The sequence below is a fragment of the Falco cherrug genome, chromosome 5 (assembly GCF_023634085.1).
Source record: "Falco cherrug isolate bFalChe1 chromosome 5, bFalChe1.pri, whole genome shotgun sequence".
Lineage (NCBI taxonomy): Eukaryota > Metazoa > Chordata > Aves > Falconiformes > Falconidae > Falco > Falco cherrug.
Window position 1 is genome coordinate 77,100,066 of NC_073701.1, and position 18,431 is coordinate 77,118,496.

The 18,431-nt window shown below is 42.8% G+C and overlaps 1 protein-coding gene across 1 annotated transcript in view; it reads left to right on the top strand.

Annotated features, from left to right (window-relative positions):
• CDHR3 (cadherin related family member 3) overlaps positions 1–18,431 on the top strand; it is a 66,458-nt gene that overhangs the window by 39,055 nt on the left and 8,972 nt on the right. Inside the window, exons 7-15 of the mRNA XM_027797642.2 lie at positions 856–990; positions 3,612–3,760; positions 5,093–5,282; positions 6,917–7,085; positions 8,566–8,665; positions 8,811–8,909; positions 12,569–12,795; positions 14,529–14,700; positions 16,356–16,600. Coding sequence (XP_027653443.2) covers positions 856–990; positions 3,612–3,760; positions 5,093–5,282; positions 6,917–7,085; positions 8,566–8,665; positions 8,811–8,909; positions 12,569–12,795; positions 14,529–14,700; positions 16,356–16,600 — 1,486 coding nt within the window. The remainder of the gene's footprint in view (positions 1–855; positions 991–3,611; positions 3,761–5,092; positions 5,283–6,916; positions 7,086–8,565; positions 8,666–8,810; positions 8,910–12,568; positions 12,796–14,528; positions 14,701–16,355; positions 16,601–18,431) is intronic.

An 18,431-nucleotide genomic window follows, 5' to 3' on the forward strand; every position in this document is an offset into this window, starting at 1 on the left:
GTGAAAAACTTCCATTGTACTTGAAACGTAGATGTTTTCCCAGTTTACTGCTTTGGCACCAACATAAGGGCAAGTAAATATAACAACAAAATACTACTGAAAACAGTATTTTAATTTTGTTATGATTCCTGTTTTTATACTGGAAAGCTTTGCCCTCATTTCCCTCTTTTATTCTTTTTTATATTCTTAATAGTTTCAAGTTTTCCAGGCTCTGCCTTCATACTAAGAACAGCCAAACAAGCTTGTTGTATTTGTTAGCATTTAGAGAGGTTAAAGCTATGCAAAGACCTTTGGACAAGTTCAGACAAAGAGATGAATGTTACCCTGTGTGAATACAATCATATAGAATTTACCTCTCATGCAGATGTGCATTTCACCATAATAGTGTTTATTCATGCAGAAATGTCTAGACATAAAAAGGTCTCACTTTTGATCTGCCTTCCTCTTCTTCCCAGACACACTTGTAAACGATTCTGGTGATCTTTGAAACACCGTTGTCTCTTTCTGTGTCATAAGCAGGGAATTGTGTCATAATACACAGAAATAGATTTTGAAGATTAATGGGGTTTTAGTTGGAATCAGGAATATTGTTGAAAATTTGGAAAAAAGGGAAAGAATATACATGATTACAGAATATACACCAGCAGGCTGTTGTGAAAAGCATGATGGGTGATTGTTTCTGAAGCAGGAGCTTGACAGTTATTACAGTCGATCCAATTCTGATGATGTATCTCTGTCACTTGCATGAGGCTCTGAAGGGATTCAAGACACTTTCTTTATGTCTTCTGATCCTGAGTCTCTATAAGGTTCCTGCTGAGAATATTTATCATGTCTGCTCTCCTGCCATCTATGCAGAGGAGAAGACAGTGTAGCACCTGGGTCATGCCAAGAGGTTTTCAGCCACTTGTTTGGAGCAATCTTCTGGGTGTTTTGTGGAGGCAGAACAATGCATGGTTCCTGGGCTGAGGCCAAGGATCTGGACCTTGCTAGGTAAAGTGGTGGAGAATCTGAAGAAACAGAAGAATAAAGTGTTAGAAACAGAGATGGATTGTTTTTGTTGTTGTTACTTAATTAATACTTTAACCTCATGTCTGCAATAATCAATAAGGTTAACAGCTTTCTCCACGTTTCTGTACTACTACAAGCAGGAAGAACCCTCCTCCCAGTGTCAACATTTGCACATTGTGTTCTAGACTGATTATTTCCTCCAAATGTTGCTATTTCTATGTATTTATCCTTACGTCTGGAATGCTAAAGGAACTCTTTCAAACATTTATCTACTTGTTTGAATTAATGAAAGTTGCAGTGACTTGAGCATCCATAACACCTAAGGTCCAAGATTCAGTTATCATATGGCACAAATAAGTCCTGGTATTTGAATCTTCTCCCTTTTAGATTGACACTACAGACCAAAAAGAGAAGCTCAGTTTGTAAAGAACTTCAAGTTACAGTTCATGATCTGTCCTCAGTATGCACATGTATGGCCTCTCCCCTGCTAAAATGTGTGCTGCAGGCTGGGGCTATGTACTTTCTGATGCTATAATAATTAGTGCTGGGATGGGAGCTGGGGAAACTTGATGAGTTAGCAAACCTTCTTTATTTTCTCCTGATCAAAGCTGTCAAGAACAGAGTTTCAAAGGGTCTTTTTAACTGTTCCCATAGTATATGCAAGCACATCTGGTTTTGGTGTTCACAACACTACATTGGCATTCAGCCTTTTGAATTTCTGGCTGTTAAAATCAATGAAGACTTGTGGAGTCAGGAAAACAAAGAGAAGACAAGAAAGCAAACACATGCTTCCTTTGCAACTACTTTGCACTGTTTAAAATGTCTGCTTGAACCATCCTGTAAAAAGCCACTGACAGGTGGCAGACAGATGGACAACAGGGCACAGCCCAGACATAGCTGCGTAGGAAGTGGCCCCCAACTCCTTCCCAGCTGTACTAGTACTTAGTGCTATGGGGTTGTATTCAATAAAGTCCAGCTTTGGCCCAAAAGATCTGGTGGGGACAGGACAATGGCCCATGCAGGGTGCAGGAGGGCTGGTAAGGCTGTGAAGGTGGAGCTGTGGTGAGTTTACTGTCCACGGAGAGGACAGAGTTGTGGTCCCTGTGGGCATAGGGAGTTCCGTACTTCAAGCCAAAACCAGTTAGATCTGTCCCTCCCGTATTCCCCAGTGATCAGAGAGTCATTCTGGGGTGGCATTTTTGGTAGCAGTGAAGGAGATCTGTTGCTATTTGTTTTGTTTCTGAGTGACTCCAAAAGCAACAGGGGAACAAGGAAGAGATACAATGCCAAGAGTGAAGTGAGATAGAAACTTAGTAAAAAAAAATAAATACACTGATTCCACAGCTTTCACAAACTCCTTGTTTACTTCTGGCTGTAAGTTAGGTATATTTACTGGGAAAACCCTATGTGATTTCCCTCCTGTATGTTTGCCTCTTTTCGTAGGATCTGAAAAAGCAGTTGAAGATACTGTGTTTTCTTAACCATTTTTAAAATTGCAAGTGAAGACCCAGAGCCATGGGATCTTCTGTCTCTGCAGTTCTCTGCTCCAATTGCTAAGTGCCCTGTGATGTTGGTTTTCAGAGGACAATGGAGGGCTCATGCTTTCCTATAATGGGAACTATAGACTAGGCCATTAGCTTAGTGGTGGCATAGGAAGTTTAAAACGTGCAAAAAGGAGTCAATTTTGAAACATACTCCTAATGCTTTTCTGAACTCTTGAGCACCTTGAAGTCCCTTTGATTTCCTGAAGCAGATGTTTGTATGTGTTTCAGCCTTCATAAAATCCTTGCACAATTACTGTGCTTGCCCATGCCTGCTTTTGCATGTGGTTTGCTTATACATTAAGTACCATAATTGCATACCTGAGTACCCATGTGAACATGCAACTGCAACCATTGTAAACAATCCTGCACAACTGCCTGCCATACTCTATCTGAGATAGAAAATTCACTTAAGTCATGGGAAATTTGGAAGCAGTGACATACCAAACAGCAGTAAAGAACCATTTTCTGTATGTAAAATGAATCAGACAGACAGATGTTGCTGGGAGTTTGGAACATGTTCATCTGTTGGGCACCCACAGAAGTGCTCCTCCCTGCCTCCACCTACTGCAGGGGCAACTCAGATTTTTAGTAATACTGTTGTCCCCAAAAGGCCTCCAGAATTCATTCCAAAAGATAATTAATTACATTACTGCATCTGGTTTTGTTTTCCTCTTGCAAAATGAAGGAAGTAAAGCAAGTGGCTTTACAAGCTGGTGGCTCTGTAGGGAGATGGACTGAATGACTTAACAGCCTCTTCCATCTTCAACTTCCATGGTTCCGTGAAAGTCAAATTGGGTTTTCTGTGAAAAAGTTTCAGGGGAAGGACACTTATTTGTGTGGCTATGTCATCCTTTATGACCACATACCGGTTCAGCTATTGCTACACGTCCAGCTGGCAGAACCAGTGACTGGGACATTTACCCTGACTTGCAAATAGCCTTCTCTGAGCCAAGCATGGCTATGGCTCTGCTGCTACAATTGGCTGCTCAGCTAAGTCTGTAATCAGTTGCCCTTGCAAACACAGATGTGCGCTTTGCTGATTTTTATTTTATCTTGTAGAAAACAAAGAATCTACAGGATTCCAGAGGAGCAAAGCCCAGGTACTGTTGTTGCCAATATAACAGCTAAAGATCCTGATGATGAAGACTCTCCCAGCAGACTTTTCTACAGCATCCAGTCTTCTGACAGATATTTCTCCATAAATCCATGTAAGACAAACAAAAATGTGCATTCTGGCACCCAAAAAAAGAGGGTGGCTACTTTGGCGAAAACATTTTTGCCTTGGTTTTAATTTTACTTACTTTATTTTGTGGCTGCCCCTAGAAATAAGAAATGCTCAATACATTATTAGGGTCAAATTCTTTGGTCAGCTGACCAAGATTCAGTAAGACATCTTGAAGAAAGTAGACCAAAGGTGACTTCTTGACAAATATTGATTTGTGCCTGGAGGGTGAAGGTCCCTTCAGTGGTAGTAAGATTAGCTGTCTTCTTTTTAATCTCCGAGGACTGCAATGACCCTTCTGGGGCTCTTGAAACAGCTGCACATAAAGCATAATGTCCTCTGTCCTGCCTGAAATCTGCTCCAGCATTGAGATGCACAGCAAATCTGCACCTCAGCTTCATTGTTTGATTCATGATCCTCCTCAGACAAGGCCATCCAAAAGAGTCCTCTTTCTCATGCTGGTCCTGTCTCCTCATGCTCTCTGGGGGTGCGTACACTAGTGCCCTGAGGTTTCTGCTCCAGGGCTGACATTCAGTGACTGCTTTGCTCCTTATCTGCTGTTGCTTTAGAACTGCTTATCACAGCTGTAAGAGATTCCACACAACACAGTGCTGTGGGGGATCAGGATGACCCTTAAATGCTTTGGATTCCCTATGCCCTTTGGCCATGTATTGCCACCCTCTCCCTCAATTACAGTCCAAAAGGCAGAGGACATACACACTGTTCCTTTACCTCCTTTGTGCTCTGGGAATAGTATTGTGCTGTGCCATTAAAATCTCTTTTTGAACAGAGGCTAGCAGAAGTGAAAAAAAAATATGTGAAGTGAATGACTGACCAGAGTACTTGGTGGAATCTGTCACAGCTAAGAGCTGCTCTGTTGATGTGTGAGTAGATTTAGAGGTGCTGAAGGATGCTTGAACAGTAGAAAGTGAAGCGGCCTTACTAGCTTGGAGAGCAATGACAGCACAGGCATTAGCAGCTCATTCTCCTTGATGCTCTGAGTGCACTCAACTCTGATTTGCGCTAGCTCTTTGAGAACATAAGGGAGATCTAACTGCTTTCCAAGCCCTCTGCTGAGGCCACCTATGGCATATTTTTGAGCAATGGGTATCTATCCGTGGAAGTCTTACACAGACCTTTCAGAGCCATTTTGTATCATTTTAAAAAATGACTGAACTAGCCATGATTTGCACAGAATAGAAGACTTTTTATTCTGCTACCTGCCTGCCGAGCTACCTTGTCCTCTTGCAGGTACAGCATGAGTGTTTGTTATTTTCCCTCTTGGAGAACATCTAACTTCTGGCTGCTTTTTGCCCAGCAACAGGAACACTGCAGGTGACTGGGAGAATCAACCGAGATGCCATTCCTCTGCGGCTCCATCCTAACATCTCATTGATAGTCTGGGTGGAGGACAGTCCCAGCAGTGGTCACACCAGTGAAATTGAAATCACAGTCATTATTGAGGATATCAATGACAACCCACCAGAATGCAATCCTTCTACCTTCAGGTATTGAGGCTTTTCATTGCCTTAGTGCTGCCTTGTTGCCCCAGACCAGTGTGCTGTCTAGGGCACATCAGTTAGGGTCCCCAGACCTACAGCAAGAGGTTTGAATGGACATTTATCATCAGATTTTAAAGTCTGGTGTTCACTCTAAGTGTCTTAGGGCATGAAACTCAATTTCCTGACATATTCAAACTGGAAATTTGGACTAAAAATATCTGTGTATAGTCAGCTTATTTATTTCTATTTCTTTCAGATATCTAAACCCTTAGGATGTGTTATAGAGTCACTTTTCTGACCTATACAGGTCCAGGCTCCTCCTTTCTTACTTTATGTTAAACCGTGGGGAATTATTCAACAAGGAAAGCTTGCCAGTCAGTTCTGGAATTTTATTTTAAACTTCCTGATCTTCTCTTCTGAATTTCTCTCTGGTGACCTGCATGGTTTTGTCTAATGCAATCTGTAAGGTCTTCAGAGTTCAGATCACCTCTTCTTATAAGTGTCCTCTGCACACAGTAACTTAGTCATGGACTTTGCTATGACTATGAATGTTCTGAGACCTTTGTGATGATTGAGTAGTTTATATTTGCAGATGAGGGCATAACATTAACTCCGTTTTACAGATGAAGAGTGTCATAGAAAGACCGAAGTAAAAATTGTCCACCTGAAGTGTTTGATGTGCCTGAGCTGTGAGCTTTCAAGGTACACCACATTGCATAGTGCAGTTCTTCAGGTGTACTTATGGTAGTTTATGGTCCTGTAGGTAAAACCCCAGCATCTTGGGCCAAGAACTTATGCAATGAGGATTTCCCAGTTAGTATCTGTTTAAATTGCTTGCACGCTATCTAAGAGAAATGTCTTGCACTTAAATCACATACTTTTACATACTAGCAGGAATTGAATCCAATTCTTCAGGGTGCTGCTTAGTTACAACATCCATGACAATAACACAACAGTCTGTTTGTTATCTAGTGAGCTTAAATTTTGATCTGAAGGAGGCAAAAATCTTCAGGGAAAAAATGTGATCAAATAAAGAACTAGTCTTACAGAGATTGCACAAGGGAACAAAATCAGGGCTTAGTGGTATTTCAGCTGGTTCTTCTTTTTTAATTTATTTAATTCTCTTGATTTAAAAAAATATAATTGACACCCTCTGCCCCTAGTTCCATCACGTGCATCACAGGGACCGTCACTATCAACAGCAGGGCCAGAAATGCTAGTTTCACAAAACAGCAGAATGGTCCAGCTATTAGTTAAGGGGAAAAGAATGAGCTTCTTAGCAGGAGGACTTCATAACATACTGAAGAAATGAGTGTTGTAAAGATATTTAAAAAAAATACTAGCTGTTAACTAAGCTAATCTTGAACATTAAGTTCTTGTGGCAGCTTCTGAAGTTTAGCTGAGTTTCAGGTTTATGGTTCAGATCTAGTTAAATATTTCTGCCCTGCCCATTGTACAGGGCTGTTGTCCACCACGGCTTATGGATCAGATTCTGCGTTGCTTCATCAACTATTGCCTGTTTAGTTCTAGGATTTCACTTAGTAAATAAATGGAAGTCAATGTTTTGGCATGTGATATGTGAAAAGTTCAAGAGGAGAAATATAAGTTGCTCTGATGGGAAATGTGTTTGTTTTAAACAGGAAAGAGGCAAATGAAAATATGACTGCTGGGACATTTCTTCTTGATCTTAGAAATTACTGTAAAGATATTGATGTTGATCCATCAAACAATCAATTTAAATTCACTGGATTATCTGGTTTTGGAAGCAATAACTTCGCTCTGGAATCTACTGTGTCTGGAAGACTTGTGGTCAGTCATCTGTGGCTTTATGTTAGATTGTCCCGTGTCATAAGTCAACTTATGAAATATTGTAAGTTCTTTGAATTCATTGTCTGTACAAGACAAACGAAGAATTACTGTAGTTCATGTCACAGTGGGTATGATGTGATAATGACTGTTTTGACTGGATGTGAACTACATAGCCTTTGATAGGATGCTTTCTATAGATTGTACAGAATTCGATGAACAGAGAACTGTTTTCTCCAGTTTTAAATAAATGTGCTAGATGTGATTGAAAAAAAATACCCTTTTTTAGGGAGTGAGAAGTACCAGCTTTGATATAGATAAACAGAGAAATCTGATGCTATTTCATACCCATTTATTCATGCCAGACTGTGGAAGGTCCTTGCTATTCAGCACCAACAATTGAAATACTTGAGAAATCCCACACACAGTAACTACTTCTCAGCTTCGTTGGTCAGAATTGTAAAACAACTTTGATTGCTAAATTTTCACAAAAGTGTGGTGGGATTTGAACCTGTGTGATTCTGATTGTTAAACTATGGGTTCCTTATACTAGTAGCCGCAGGCATATTTGCATGGGCCAGAACCCCCACCAGTTGCTGGACATGTGCAATAGTGGTTGATTCTTTGCTTTGAAAAGAACTGTGGGCAACTACAGAAAAAGGGAAACATAACAAAAAATAGGCATTCTGTCTAAAAGACAATAGGGCTACAAGGGAAGTAAAATTATTTTTATGGCTTGCTTTAATGTTTGATCAGAGGTATATGTGTCAATGAGCACTGCCCATAGCTGCTTCATCTGCCAATTTCATTGCTGTACAGGATATGATTGTTGTTAGCCCTTCAATCACCATGTGTGTATAATGTAACAGGCTATCTGAAGTGTCCTGTTCCTCCAGGAATTTCCCTGTAGATGATCAACAGTGGATGCCTATGCTTTAGTCCTGCTGCCCCAAAGTTTATGAGGCTTCTACAGAAGGATAGAGAGTTCAGGAGATTAGGATTTAAATCTGTGTGAGCCACCACTTAGTAACAACTTGGTTCCTGGATAAACACTTGTGGCTGAACCCAGTACCTTTAATACATGTCTGCAGGCATGAGCTCAAGGAGTAACTATTACTATTTAGCAATAGCAGATTCTTGTTGAGCCCACAAAGGGCAGAGTAAATAGCCAGCTCATTACATGAGCTTTGAACTAACTAGGTAAAAGGACAAGACTTTATGGTCCAAATGATAAAACTTCTTGCACTTAAGGGGAAGAAATTGTGTTGGCAGAAGGAAAGAGTTTTGAATTTCCAAGAAACACCAGAGTGTGAATATGTAATTCAATCCTGTAATTGATTAATAGCCTATATTACTCCTATAGAGCAATTCTATATATCCAAGGGGTAGATCACACAGGAAGCTGAAAAAAGTAATTGCCATCATGTGTATAGTGACTTTATATAAGGAAGTGTAAATACAATTGTGTTTCTTTTTAATTTAGATGACTGAAAGTATTGATTTAGAAAGCCCAGCTAATATAGGAGTTGAAGTTTATTGTTTGACTGTCAGAGTGCAAGATATTGCCTGTCCTACCTACTCAAGCAAGTATCCCTTTTACACTTCCTTTGATATTTTCCTGTGCTGTAACAGCATGGAGAGAGGAATACCATATGTATTTTGAATATATGCATGAGAAAATTTCACAGCCATACTTAACTATGATTTAATCTTCTGTTATATTTCCAGATATCATCTACATTTACATCAGGATAAAGCCAGTGAATGAATTTTTTCCTGTCTTCAGTAATTTATCATATGTATTTAATGTTCCAGAAACTACTAAAGGTACAGTAAGTAGCACTGGCATGATAGAAATAGTGTTGTCATGTTGGTAGTTACCTTTTTGCTCTAAATGGATTTTCATATATTTGAATGAGGAGAATGTCTGGAAGTTCCAGTTCAACCAGGGTCTCTCTATACAGCCACCTACTACCCTTAAATAGACAAAACTGGCAACAACTCCAATTGTACAGATGGAAGCTGAGACACAGACAAATTCAGCAATTGCACAAGAAATCTGTGACAGAGCCAGGAACTGAACTCAGCTGCCTTGTTTTAGACCATCTTTCTGTTCTTGCTAAATTAACCTTTTGGAGGGACTGCAGTGGTGCAAAGACACCATTATAGACTGACACAAATGAGTGAGGACTTCCTTGGCCCAGGCGTGGTACAGGATGGCCAGCACCCTGTCCCCTTAGACCCAGCTCACCTTGGGTGCACTGGGTGCTGTGAAGATGGGGTGGGATAGGAATGCTCAGATGGGGAGTCTGTGCTCAGCCAGATGGCAGTCAGAGCAGCATCTTCTGCCTGGAGCCAGGGTCCCTCCCACTACTGCAACAGCCCAGGACCAGCAGCTGCAAACATGGCCTTAAAACTGCATTTGTTGAAAGTATTCACATGCTTGACTCTCACCTCAGCACCCTTCCTGTCCCCTGCTGAGTCCTGCATCTCATGTGTTTGCAGAGGAATGACATAGCACCTTGCCTCCTTGGTAATCCTTGTGTGCCAGGTGTGACCACCAGCCAGCTCTGTGCTGTGCTGCTCGGTGCACAGAGGAGTTTGCACAGGAATGGCATTTTCCCTAGCTTTCAGTCTCTCCCTCACATGACCCGAGGTACCAAACACAGGCCTTCTGCCCCAGGACCTCACTTACTGGCTTTATTCTCTTTGCTGAAGAAAAATTGAGAGGTACGTTAGATATATGCTGGATAAATCTTGACCCTCATTCTGAACTTCCTAGGGTCATAAAAAATATTAAGGCGTAAGGGATCTCTGGGGGTCTCAAGTCCAACTTGTGCTCAAAGAGAGGCTAATTTCAAAGCTAGACCAGCTTGCTTGGGGCCTCATCCAGTTGTGTTTTGAAAATTTCCAAGGATGGCGACTCCACAACCTCTCTGAGCCCCTGTTCCATCTAAGCAATCTTAATCCCAGATAATTTTACCTTGTACCCAGCTATAATTTCCTATGTTGTGGCTTGTGTCTGTTCTCTATTGTCCTTTCACTGTCTCCTTCTGAGAAGAGTGTATCTTGGTTTTCTGTATTCTTGTGCTTAGGTAGTGAAGCACAGCAATTAAATCCCCCTTTTGCCTTCCCTTCTGCAGCCTGAAGAAACCCAGCCCCACCAGCTTCTCCTCCTGCATCCTCTGCTCAACCCTCCCCAGCCTTTCTCCAGTTTTTTTAACATATCTCTCATACCTGGGCCCCCAAACTGGTCACAGGTAGCTTTATGAGGGGTGAGCAGAGTGGATTAGTCATTTCCCAGCATGTGCTGGTAACATACTTGTTAATGCAACCCAGGATGGAGTCCCCATTTCCCCAAGGGTGCCCTGGTGGGGCATGTAGAACCTGTCCCCCAGGGCCTGGGGCCCAGCCCTGCCGAGCTGCTGCCTGCTCAGTCCGTCTCAGCCTGCACTGATGAATGGGCTTGTTCTGGCCCAGATGCAGGACTTTGCGTTTGCCTGTGCTGAGCTCCATGAGTCCTGTTGGCCAGTAGCTCCAGCATGCTGGGCCCCTTTGAGTGGCAGCCCTGTCCCCCAACACACCCAACACTGCCCCAGGCTGCTGTTACTCACAGACCTGCCCCAATGGCCACATGACCAAGGAGAATGTCCAAATGCACCACTGCATCTCAGTGAGACATGGTGAAGCTGCCCATGGAACTCCAAGAGGTTTAGCAGCCAGCTAATCTAGTATCTGCTTGAATTCATCAAATTATTATGGTCAGGGCAGGCTTAAAGCACAGGTGAAGGCAGCTGTGGCTATGGTCAGCAGACCTGTGGGCTCTATAGTGTTTCTGTGTCCATTTGCCTAAGCCAGGAGGCAGGGGGTGGTGGGGAGGAAATGCTTCAAGTAGCCCTGCCATCCTGCCCACAACCTCCTCTCCCTTGCCATGGGCAAAGGACCAAGCCCATGTTTCCAGCCCTCACACTCATCAATCTGTTTTCTTCCTTTTTTGGTCAGGAGGATCTTGCCAAGGCCCACAGGTCTGCAAAAATCACTCCTGCCTGCTCTGTAGAGAAGCTGACATCAGGCACTGCTGAGTATGGCAAAGCTGCAGCTGGTGTGGGGAGGCATGGCCTGGGAGGGAGCTGGAGAGACGGGGGAGACTGGAGTAGGGGGTCTGGCTTCCAGGGGGTTCTGCCTGGCAGAGAAACCCTGGCAGCCCTGGCTTCTGCAGGAGCCAAACTGTCAGGAAAGGAAGGCTAAGGGGGTATGAGGAGGCACAGGACAGCCACCCAGCAGTCACAGGACACCTTCAGGTGTTTATACCAGCATCTCGCATTGCTCAGCAGCCTGTTCTTGCCCAGCTTTTATTTCTATGGTGCATGGATGCAGCTTGGCTTTCTTCATTGTTTCTCAGTGGGCATGATGTGGTGAATTTTGTAGCATTTCCTATCCTGCATGTGTCTCCGCATGCCACTGACATGTTTCTTCATAATATAACACTTCAAACCCATCTGTGACATGGATGTGTCTGTAAATCTCTCTGTGTCAGCCACAGAACTTTTCTGGATACTGAGACTATCAAGAGAAATAACATGTTTTTTCTGACTCGACTGCCTTTTGTTTTGGGTTGAGTTGACATTAATAGGGTGCTTGCTATTGCTGTACCAAACAGGAGCCAAGTTTGCTGGAGTTCATGGGGTCAGGAAATAAAAAAAACCAACAAAAAAACCCCAACCTTTCATTTCATTTACACCCTCCTTCTGTCTTACTCCGTGCATGTGGAATATTCATCCTGTATATCCCCAGTTCATGTGGATCCACTTAGCATTGAATCAAGAGATAGGTGTGCACAGTTCCATCTTTGTTCTTACAGTGACAGCACTGCCATTTGTAGTTTGCTTCATAAATGCTCGGCATGAAGGTAATTCAAAACTTCCATGGATCATGCTCTGAATTGTTGTTTTGAAAACAAACACCTGGGAAGGAACAGCAGCAATTACTTTTCAGAGCAGACAAAGAGCCTTGTTCCTTCAACCAAGCCAGCGCTCAGGCTGCCACAAGGTGGGAGTTTGTGCATGTTGGTGCAGGGCTTGGGGTGGTCCTCACCACCAGAGCACTTCTATTGTGGTTTGCTGTAGGCTACTTGTGTTTTGGTATTTATTGCTATAGTGGGCAAGCCCAAACATGGGGGAGCCATACAACAGCATGGTGAACTGGTATTGCTCACACCTTTGCTTTTGTTTTTTGAGGTGAAAAACTCTAAAACAAATCTTTAGTTCAGTTTTATCAAGTTTTAGTTGGAACACATGCTCTGTACTTCCTTTTCCTTAAAATGTTAATGAATTCTGGATTTTTTGTCTTTCAGTTGGATCCAGCATTGGAAGAGTGAACATGCTCTTCCATACATACATACTCTGGACACATACTCTGTTGGAACACATACTCTGTACTTCGTTTTCCTTAAAATGTTAATGAAATATGGATTTTCTGTCTCTCAGTTGGATCCAGCATTGGAAGAGTGAATGCCAGAGACAAGGACAGGCCACCCAGTGTCATCACTTATTCCATTATATCTGGAGAAGGCACCAGGGATTACACAAATATCTTCTGGATCAGCCCAACCAAAGGAGATGTGAAGCTTTTAGCTAGATTAGACTATGAATCAACTCAGAAACACATCCTCACAGTCCAGGCCTCAGACCAAGAGAAGACTGCAACAGCATCTGTGAGTAAATCCACTCTACTTCTCCCACTTTATCTACATTTTTCTCTCTTCTGCCTGGCAAGAATGGTGAGATACTGGGCAAAGCACTTTGGTCAGTAAAAGGCAAGTCCACCTCTGCACAGAGCAGTGTATTAGTCAGATGAAAGAGGTGGTGTTCACTCAGTCTTTTTTATTTCTTTCAGAAAGGATTAAAGTAATATTTTTATATTTTTAACTCTGGTTTTTGTTTCTCAGTCTTTATTTTTTCTATTTCATCTGGGCAGTGAAATTGTTTTCTGTGCTCTAGACCATTTAAAATATTCTTTATGGCTACATATGTACCAGAAAATAGAAAAATGACAGGGTCTTGAGGCCAGGTAGCACAACCTTATTGTAGTCATGCTTAGTACTAAGCCCTTTTTGGAGCCCGTATACTGCCCCTTGGCTCTCAAATACATTTTTCATTTTGTATGTGATGTTTTTTCACTGCAAAGTGCCCAAAGTAATGTGAGAATCATTTTGCAGCCCACCAGTTGTGTTTTCATGAGGTTGGACAGAGAGGATGTGCTGCATACCTTGGGGATGGGATGAGGGCTTGGACAGCCTCTTGGGATAATGTCAGAGGGCCCAGCCCAGTACAGCTGTGTCCACACGGCTTACTGGAGATGGACCCTTACACGTGCCTTCCCCTGACCGTGGTCTAGTTTTTTCCCTGATGATGCTATCTGGCAGGAGCCAAGAGCATGTCTGAGGACCATGATAACGTTAAACAGCAGGGTTGTGCTCAAGTTTGCTGCCCAGACCCATTTTATTCAGAAGAAAAAATAGAGACGATTTACCCACAAAGGTATTTTATAGTCAATTATTTCGAAGAATCCTGGTATCCTTCACATACTTCTTTTTACTCCTTTTCACGTCTTCTCCCTCATGACTGCCTTGCATTTGATTTTTGAACATTTGTTGGGGTGGGGGGTGGGGTGGTGTACAAGTGCTAGATTTGCTTTCTCTTCCAGCCAAGAACCACCCATAGAGATGCTAAGTGGGAGGTAATTAAACCTCTTTATCACCTATAATATTTCAAGGTGATGATTAATGAAAATTCAGCATCAGTAGCTTTTAATGATGACAAGTTTATCTGTTGCCTGTTAAAGACCACCAGACATTACAGGAAAGAGCTATGAGAAGGGCAACCTTTTTCTCTCAGCCAGCTAATCCCAGCTGACATTAAGCACATCTGGTGCTACCCAGGGTGCTCACAGTCATGCAGAAGGCCGTTGCAAGCGTTTCTCTCTCACTGGGAGCAGTCTATAAGGAGTTTTCCTTTCTTCCATGGGTCATGCACTGAATTATTATTAAATATGCTAAGAAGTCTAACTAATGACTGTGGAGCAATTTGAGAGGTTTGAAATGAAGTTTAATGAATACATGCTACTATTATTATTTCTCATTCTAACTATGACACAATTCAAGTGATTCAAATAGTCAGACACATCAGCTTGAAAACTCCACAGTTTGGGAAGATGGTTCAAATTAAGGAACCTGTTCCCAAAAGAGTGCTGATCACAAGAAGAATTGAAGGTGAAATGATCACAGACATTTTCTGGTAGAAACTAGATTGGAAGGAAGGTTCATTGCTCTTCAGCTGCTGTTGATCAAAAGAGCAAAATGGGCAAAGCCAAACAGTTTCTGAAGTTAATAAAACCCTGGCTCAGCACAGTGGAGGGCCTTAAGCTTCCTATTCTCTTTTCTTTCAGGTAACTGTCAATGTTTTGGAAGTAAATGATGAAGAACCAATTTGTTCACCCAGATTCTATTCATTTCAAATTCCAGTCAGCTTAGCTGTTGGGACCAATATTAATGGCTTCAGGATTGAATGTCAAGATCGCGATTCTGATCCCAGGTCTTTCCGTTACTTCATCAACAAAGGTACTGTGTCATGGTGTATGAGCTGGGAGCAGTGCAAAAATTAGTGAATGCTGATGATTCACTTTGATTTGTAAATAAAAATCTAGCACAGTTTATGTGCTACTCGTTGTGATCCACAAGTTCTGCACATCATTACTTTGCTACTTAGCAAAATAATTGTATCTCCACAAGTTGCCTACTGGTGCTACCACCTAGAACAATTCCCTTGCAAGACTGGATTGCCTACCATGTTAATTAATTGGCAATTAATTACACAGTTGACAAGGACTTCAGAAGAATGAGCTGGAATGATATGCAGGGTCAAATTTCCCTTCCAATTACAGCTGAATAAATCTTGAGAAAAGATGGTGGGTTCTGTAACTCTGCATACCTCATCTTTAGATGCTGGTACACAGTTCAAAACAACTGAGCAAACCTGCACATCCTAGGTCCATGCTGTATGCATTAAAAGCCCCTTTTAAGAATGTATGTTTGAACTTAATGATCAGCTGCATCCACTTGGAGAACTGTAATGGTATGGGATGAGAGCGTCACAAAAAAGGGAGCACACTCTCTTAGGGCAATTCCTTTTTTTTGCTGCTGAGGTGACTTCTGAGAGAATAAAAAGAGAGAACTTGTGTCCTATTGCAGCCCCTTAATGCTGCAGGAGAGTTCTGCAGCAGTGGTATTTACACATGAACCCATACAAGGGCTGTGTCTGTATTAGTAAATCAAGGTCTGCCTGCAGGTCCAGTTTTGACTGTGCAGATGTTAGCTGTGCCATGCAGCTGGCCTCTGAGCCACAGAGCAGCCATGGACTGGTTTGGATTGTACGATAGACATGGCCTTCAAGGGCACTTCAACTCTGGAGCTCTATGGGGCAACAAGAGCAAAACCAAAGCACATTTGGTGCATTTTCATGTCTCTGATCTCTTGTATGTTTGTCCAGAGCCTAAGAGCTGGGGCTAGCCCACCTGCAGCCCAGGCTGCTGGCAGCTCTCCAGCTATCCCAACTGAAAATGAGGGCTGGGGAGCCAGCATCACCAATGCCCCCCCTCCCCGCCCCCCCAGGGCAGACAAAGCCCTCGAGGCAATGAATGTCTCCGAGGCATTAGCTCTCTTCTGGGGGACATGTTCAAAGGCCTCTGCCTCTTGACAGGAGAGAGGAGCCATGGAGAGGGGCTGGAGGGGCCTCTGAAGACACTGGAGGTGTCCATGTGGCCAAGGGGTCTCTCCAGGGATAGCCCAGAAGTGGAATGAGCCCTGCAGCAGCATAGGGCCCTCACCCTGGGCGAGTGCTGCTGCTTCTGGGTGCTCTTCAAGCTGTAAGGGCAGGTCATCCAGATGACCTCTTGTGTGCCTTAAGGCTCTGAAGTCTTTCCATAGCTTCCTCTCAGCTGTGTCGCCATAGAGGGCCTTATTCTATATCTTAATGTTTTTTTGACTATATTGTTTTAAATTATTGTATCTGGTACCAGGAAGATCGAGGAGCCATTCTTGTCAACGGTACAAGCATACATGTACATGTAGATGGTACAATGATACCATTTCGCTGTACAGGTGTACAGCGATCCATAGCAAATTGTCAACAGAAACTGATCTTTTTGCTTGTTCCACTCATTTACGTTAATGTGGGATTAAAGTAAACGTTTGGGCATTTCAATGTTTTTTTGCAGGCAACGTGAACAATCATTTCACCTTTTCACCAAGTGCTGGCTCCAACACATCTCGATTGATTCTTGCATCAAGGTTTGACTATGAGAGCGGACTTGACACAAACTGGATTTATAGACTGCGCGTCTATATAACAGACGACAATTTACTATCTGCCAGGGACAAAACTACACACCCAATTAAAACTGGGATGCTGACTTTAAGCATCAGAGTTATTCCAAACCCAACTACAGTCATTACCACAACAGTAAGTTCAGTGAAGTTTATGTTCAGTTCTGCATTTATTTTATGGACTAATCTCCACAGAAGTGAAGAAAAGAGAGTAGGTGTATGCAAAAGGAAAGCAAAAACCTTCAGTGGGCCCAGCCCTGGGAACTGCTGAGCCTTGTGCTCTTATGTTGAAGTCAAAGGGGGTTGATGTGCTTAGTGTCATGAAGGACTGGTCCCAGCTACAGAGTCATAACATACATTTTATATTTTAGTTTCTAAAACAAAAAGGGCAAGTAGCCAAAGGACCAGGCATGCTGCCATTACCACGCAACTGGAAAGTTAAAGATTTTGGCAGCTTTGTTAATAAGGAAAGAGTAGGGGTTAACCTTTGCCTAGAACCTTGAAATTACCTCATGCATTTTGCACTTTTTATTCATAGCTATTCAGTCCCTCAAGTGCCTTGCACTTCTATGTGCTTCTTTAGCAGTGGGACACATTAAACTGTGGCTACTAAAGTTGAAATGAGCAACAACAATAACAACAAATCTTAATCACTTGGAAGGAGCTTTTCCCATACCTTTATATGACCACAGTCATACAAAAATTTGAGCTGCCTGTCAGGAACCGAAGCAGTTGTGCACAGCCTCAGCATGTTGCTGAGGTTTCAGCAGGTTTCAGACAGCAAATCCAGAGAGGTGGGATGGGTCTTTCTTAAGCTCCCTGCCCGCATGGTGGTCCATAGCTGAGCTGGGGAGGCTTGCACAACTTTTGGCAGCCAGAGTGGCATCTGGCTGTGCACAGCCTGAGGAGCTGTGGGCTTGTGTGCCAGCAATATAGTCTAGTCCTCCGCATGGCCATCCCAGGCAAGCTCTGGCTCACCAGTTCCATTTTGGAGCTGATTTCCGTCAAGCTCATGCAGGACATGAGGACATCTTGCTTTTGTCCTGCCTGCAGAAGTGGCACAGCCTGTCCCCATCCTTGTGCTGGTTGCCACCTCCATCCCTGCTGCACCATCTTTCCATCATCTGGAGTCTATCCATTTTCTGCCTGTCTGCAGGTGGCATTACCCTTTTTTCTCTTGCATGCAGGAATGAAAATATGAGTATGCTGGTGAAGGGGTAGAAGAGCTATTCACTGTAAAATGGTCTGGATCTGCCAGGGGCTACTGGTAACTGAGCCAGAACCAGAGTATCCTGCAAATAGCATAAGCAAGTCTGGACCCTTTGCTCTGAAAAAGCTTAAATCCAAACTTGCAGACTGATTAATAACCCTGTTATTATCTAATGCTCTGTTGGGAGGGTATAAATGGTTTTCTCACAGCCTTCTCCTCCCTTTACTTGCTGTGGAAATGAAAAGTTAAGCTGAATAACAAAACTTGTGTATTTCTTTCCCGTGCTTTACCACAAATACAAACAGTCTAGACCACATACCACCGCGTTAAATCTGCCTCCCCAGAGGTATCAGCCTTCCACTTTCAGTCTATTTTCCAGAAGAGCACTTCCATTACAGCAGCTTCTCCTATCACTACTCCTTACATGTGTTCAGTGCAGCAACTTGATGAATCAGGTGCTGGAAGGCTGGTAGTGTAGAAAAGAAGCCCCGTCACAAAAAGTCACTTGTGACTTCAGTCCCAGCGAGGTTGGAGTGGTAGTGGTGATCTTGAGACTATCTGAGAGTTACTCTAAGGATTGGATATATCTTCTATGCAAGGCTAAATAGGTTATTCTAAAGGTATCCTTAAACAGGAAAGAAATAGATACACTACTAAATTCCATACGCAATGTGATTACAAATGTCTTACAGAAAATGAAATAAAAAACTTCAGTAGACAATCAAAACTAATAGTACCACACTAGATGATGACCCAG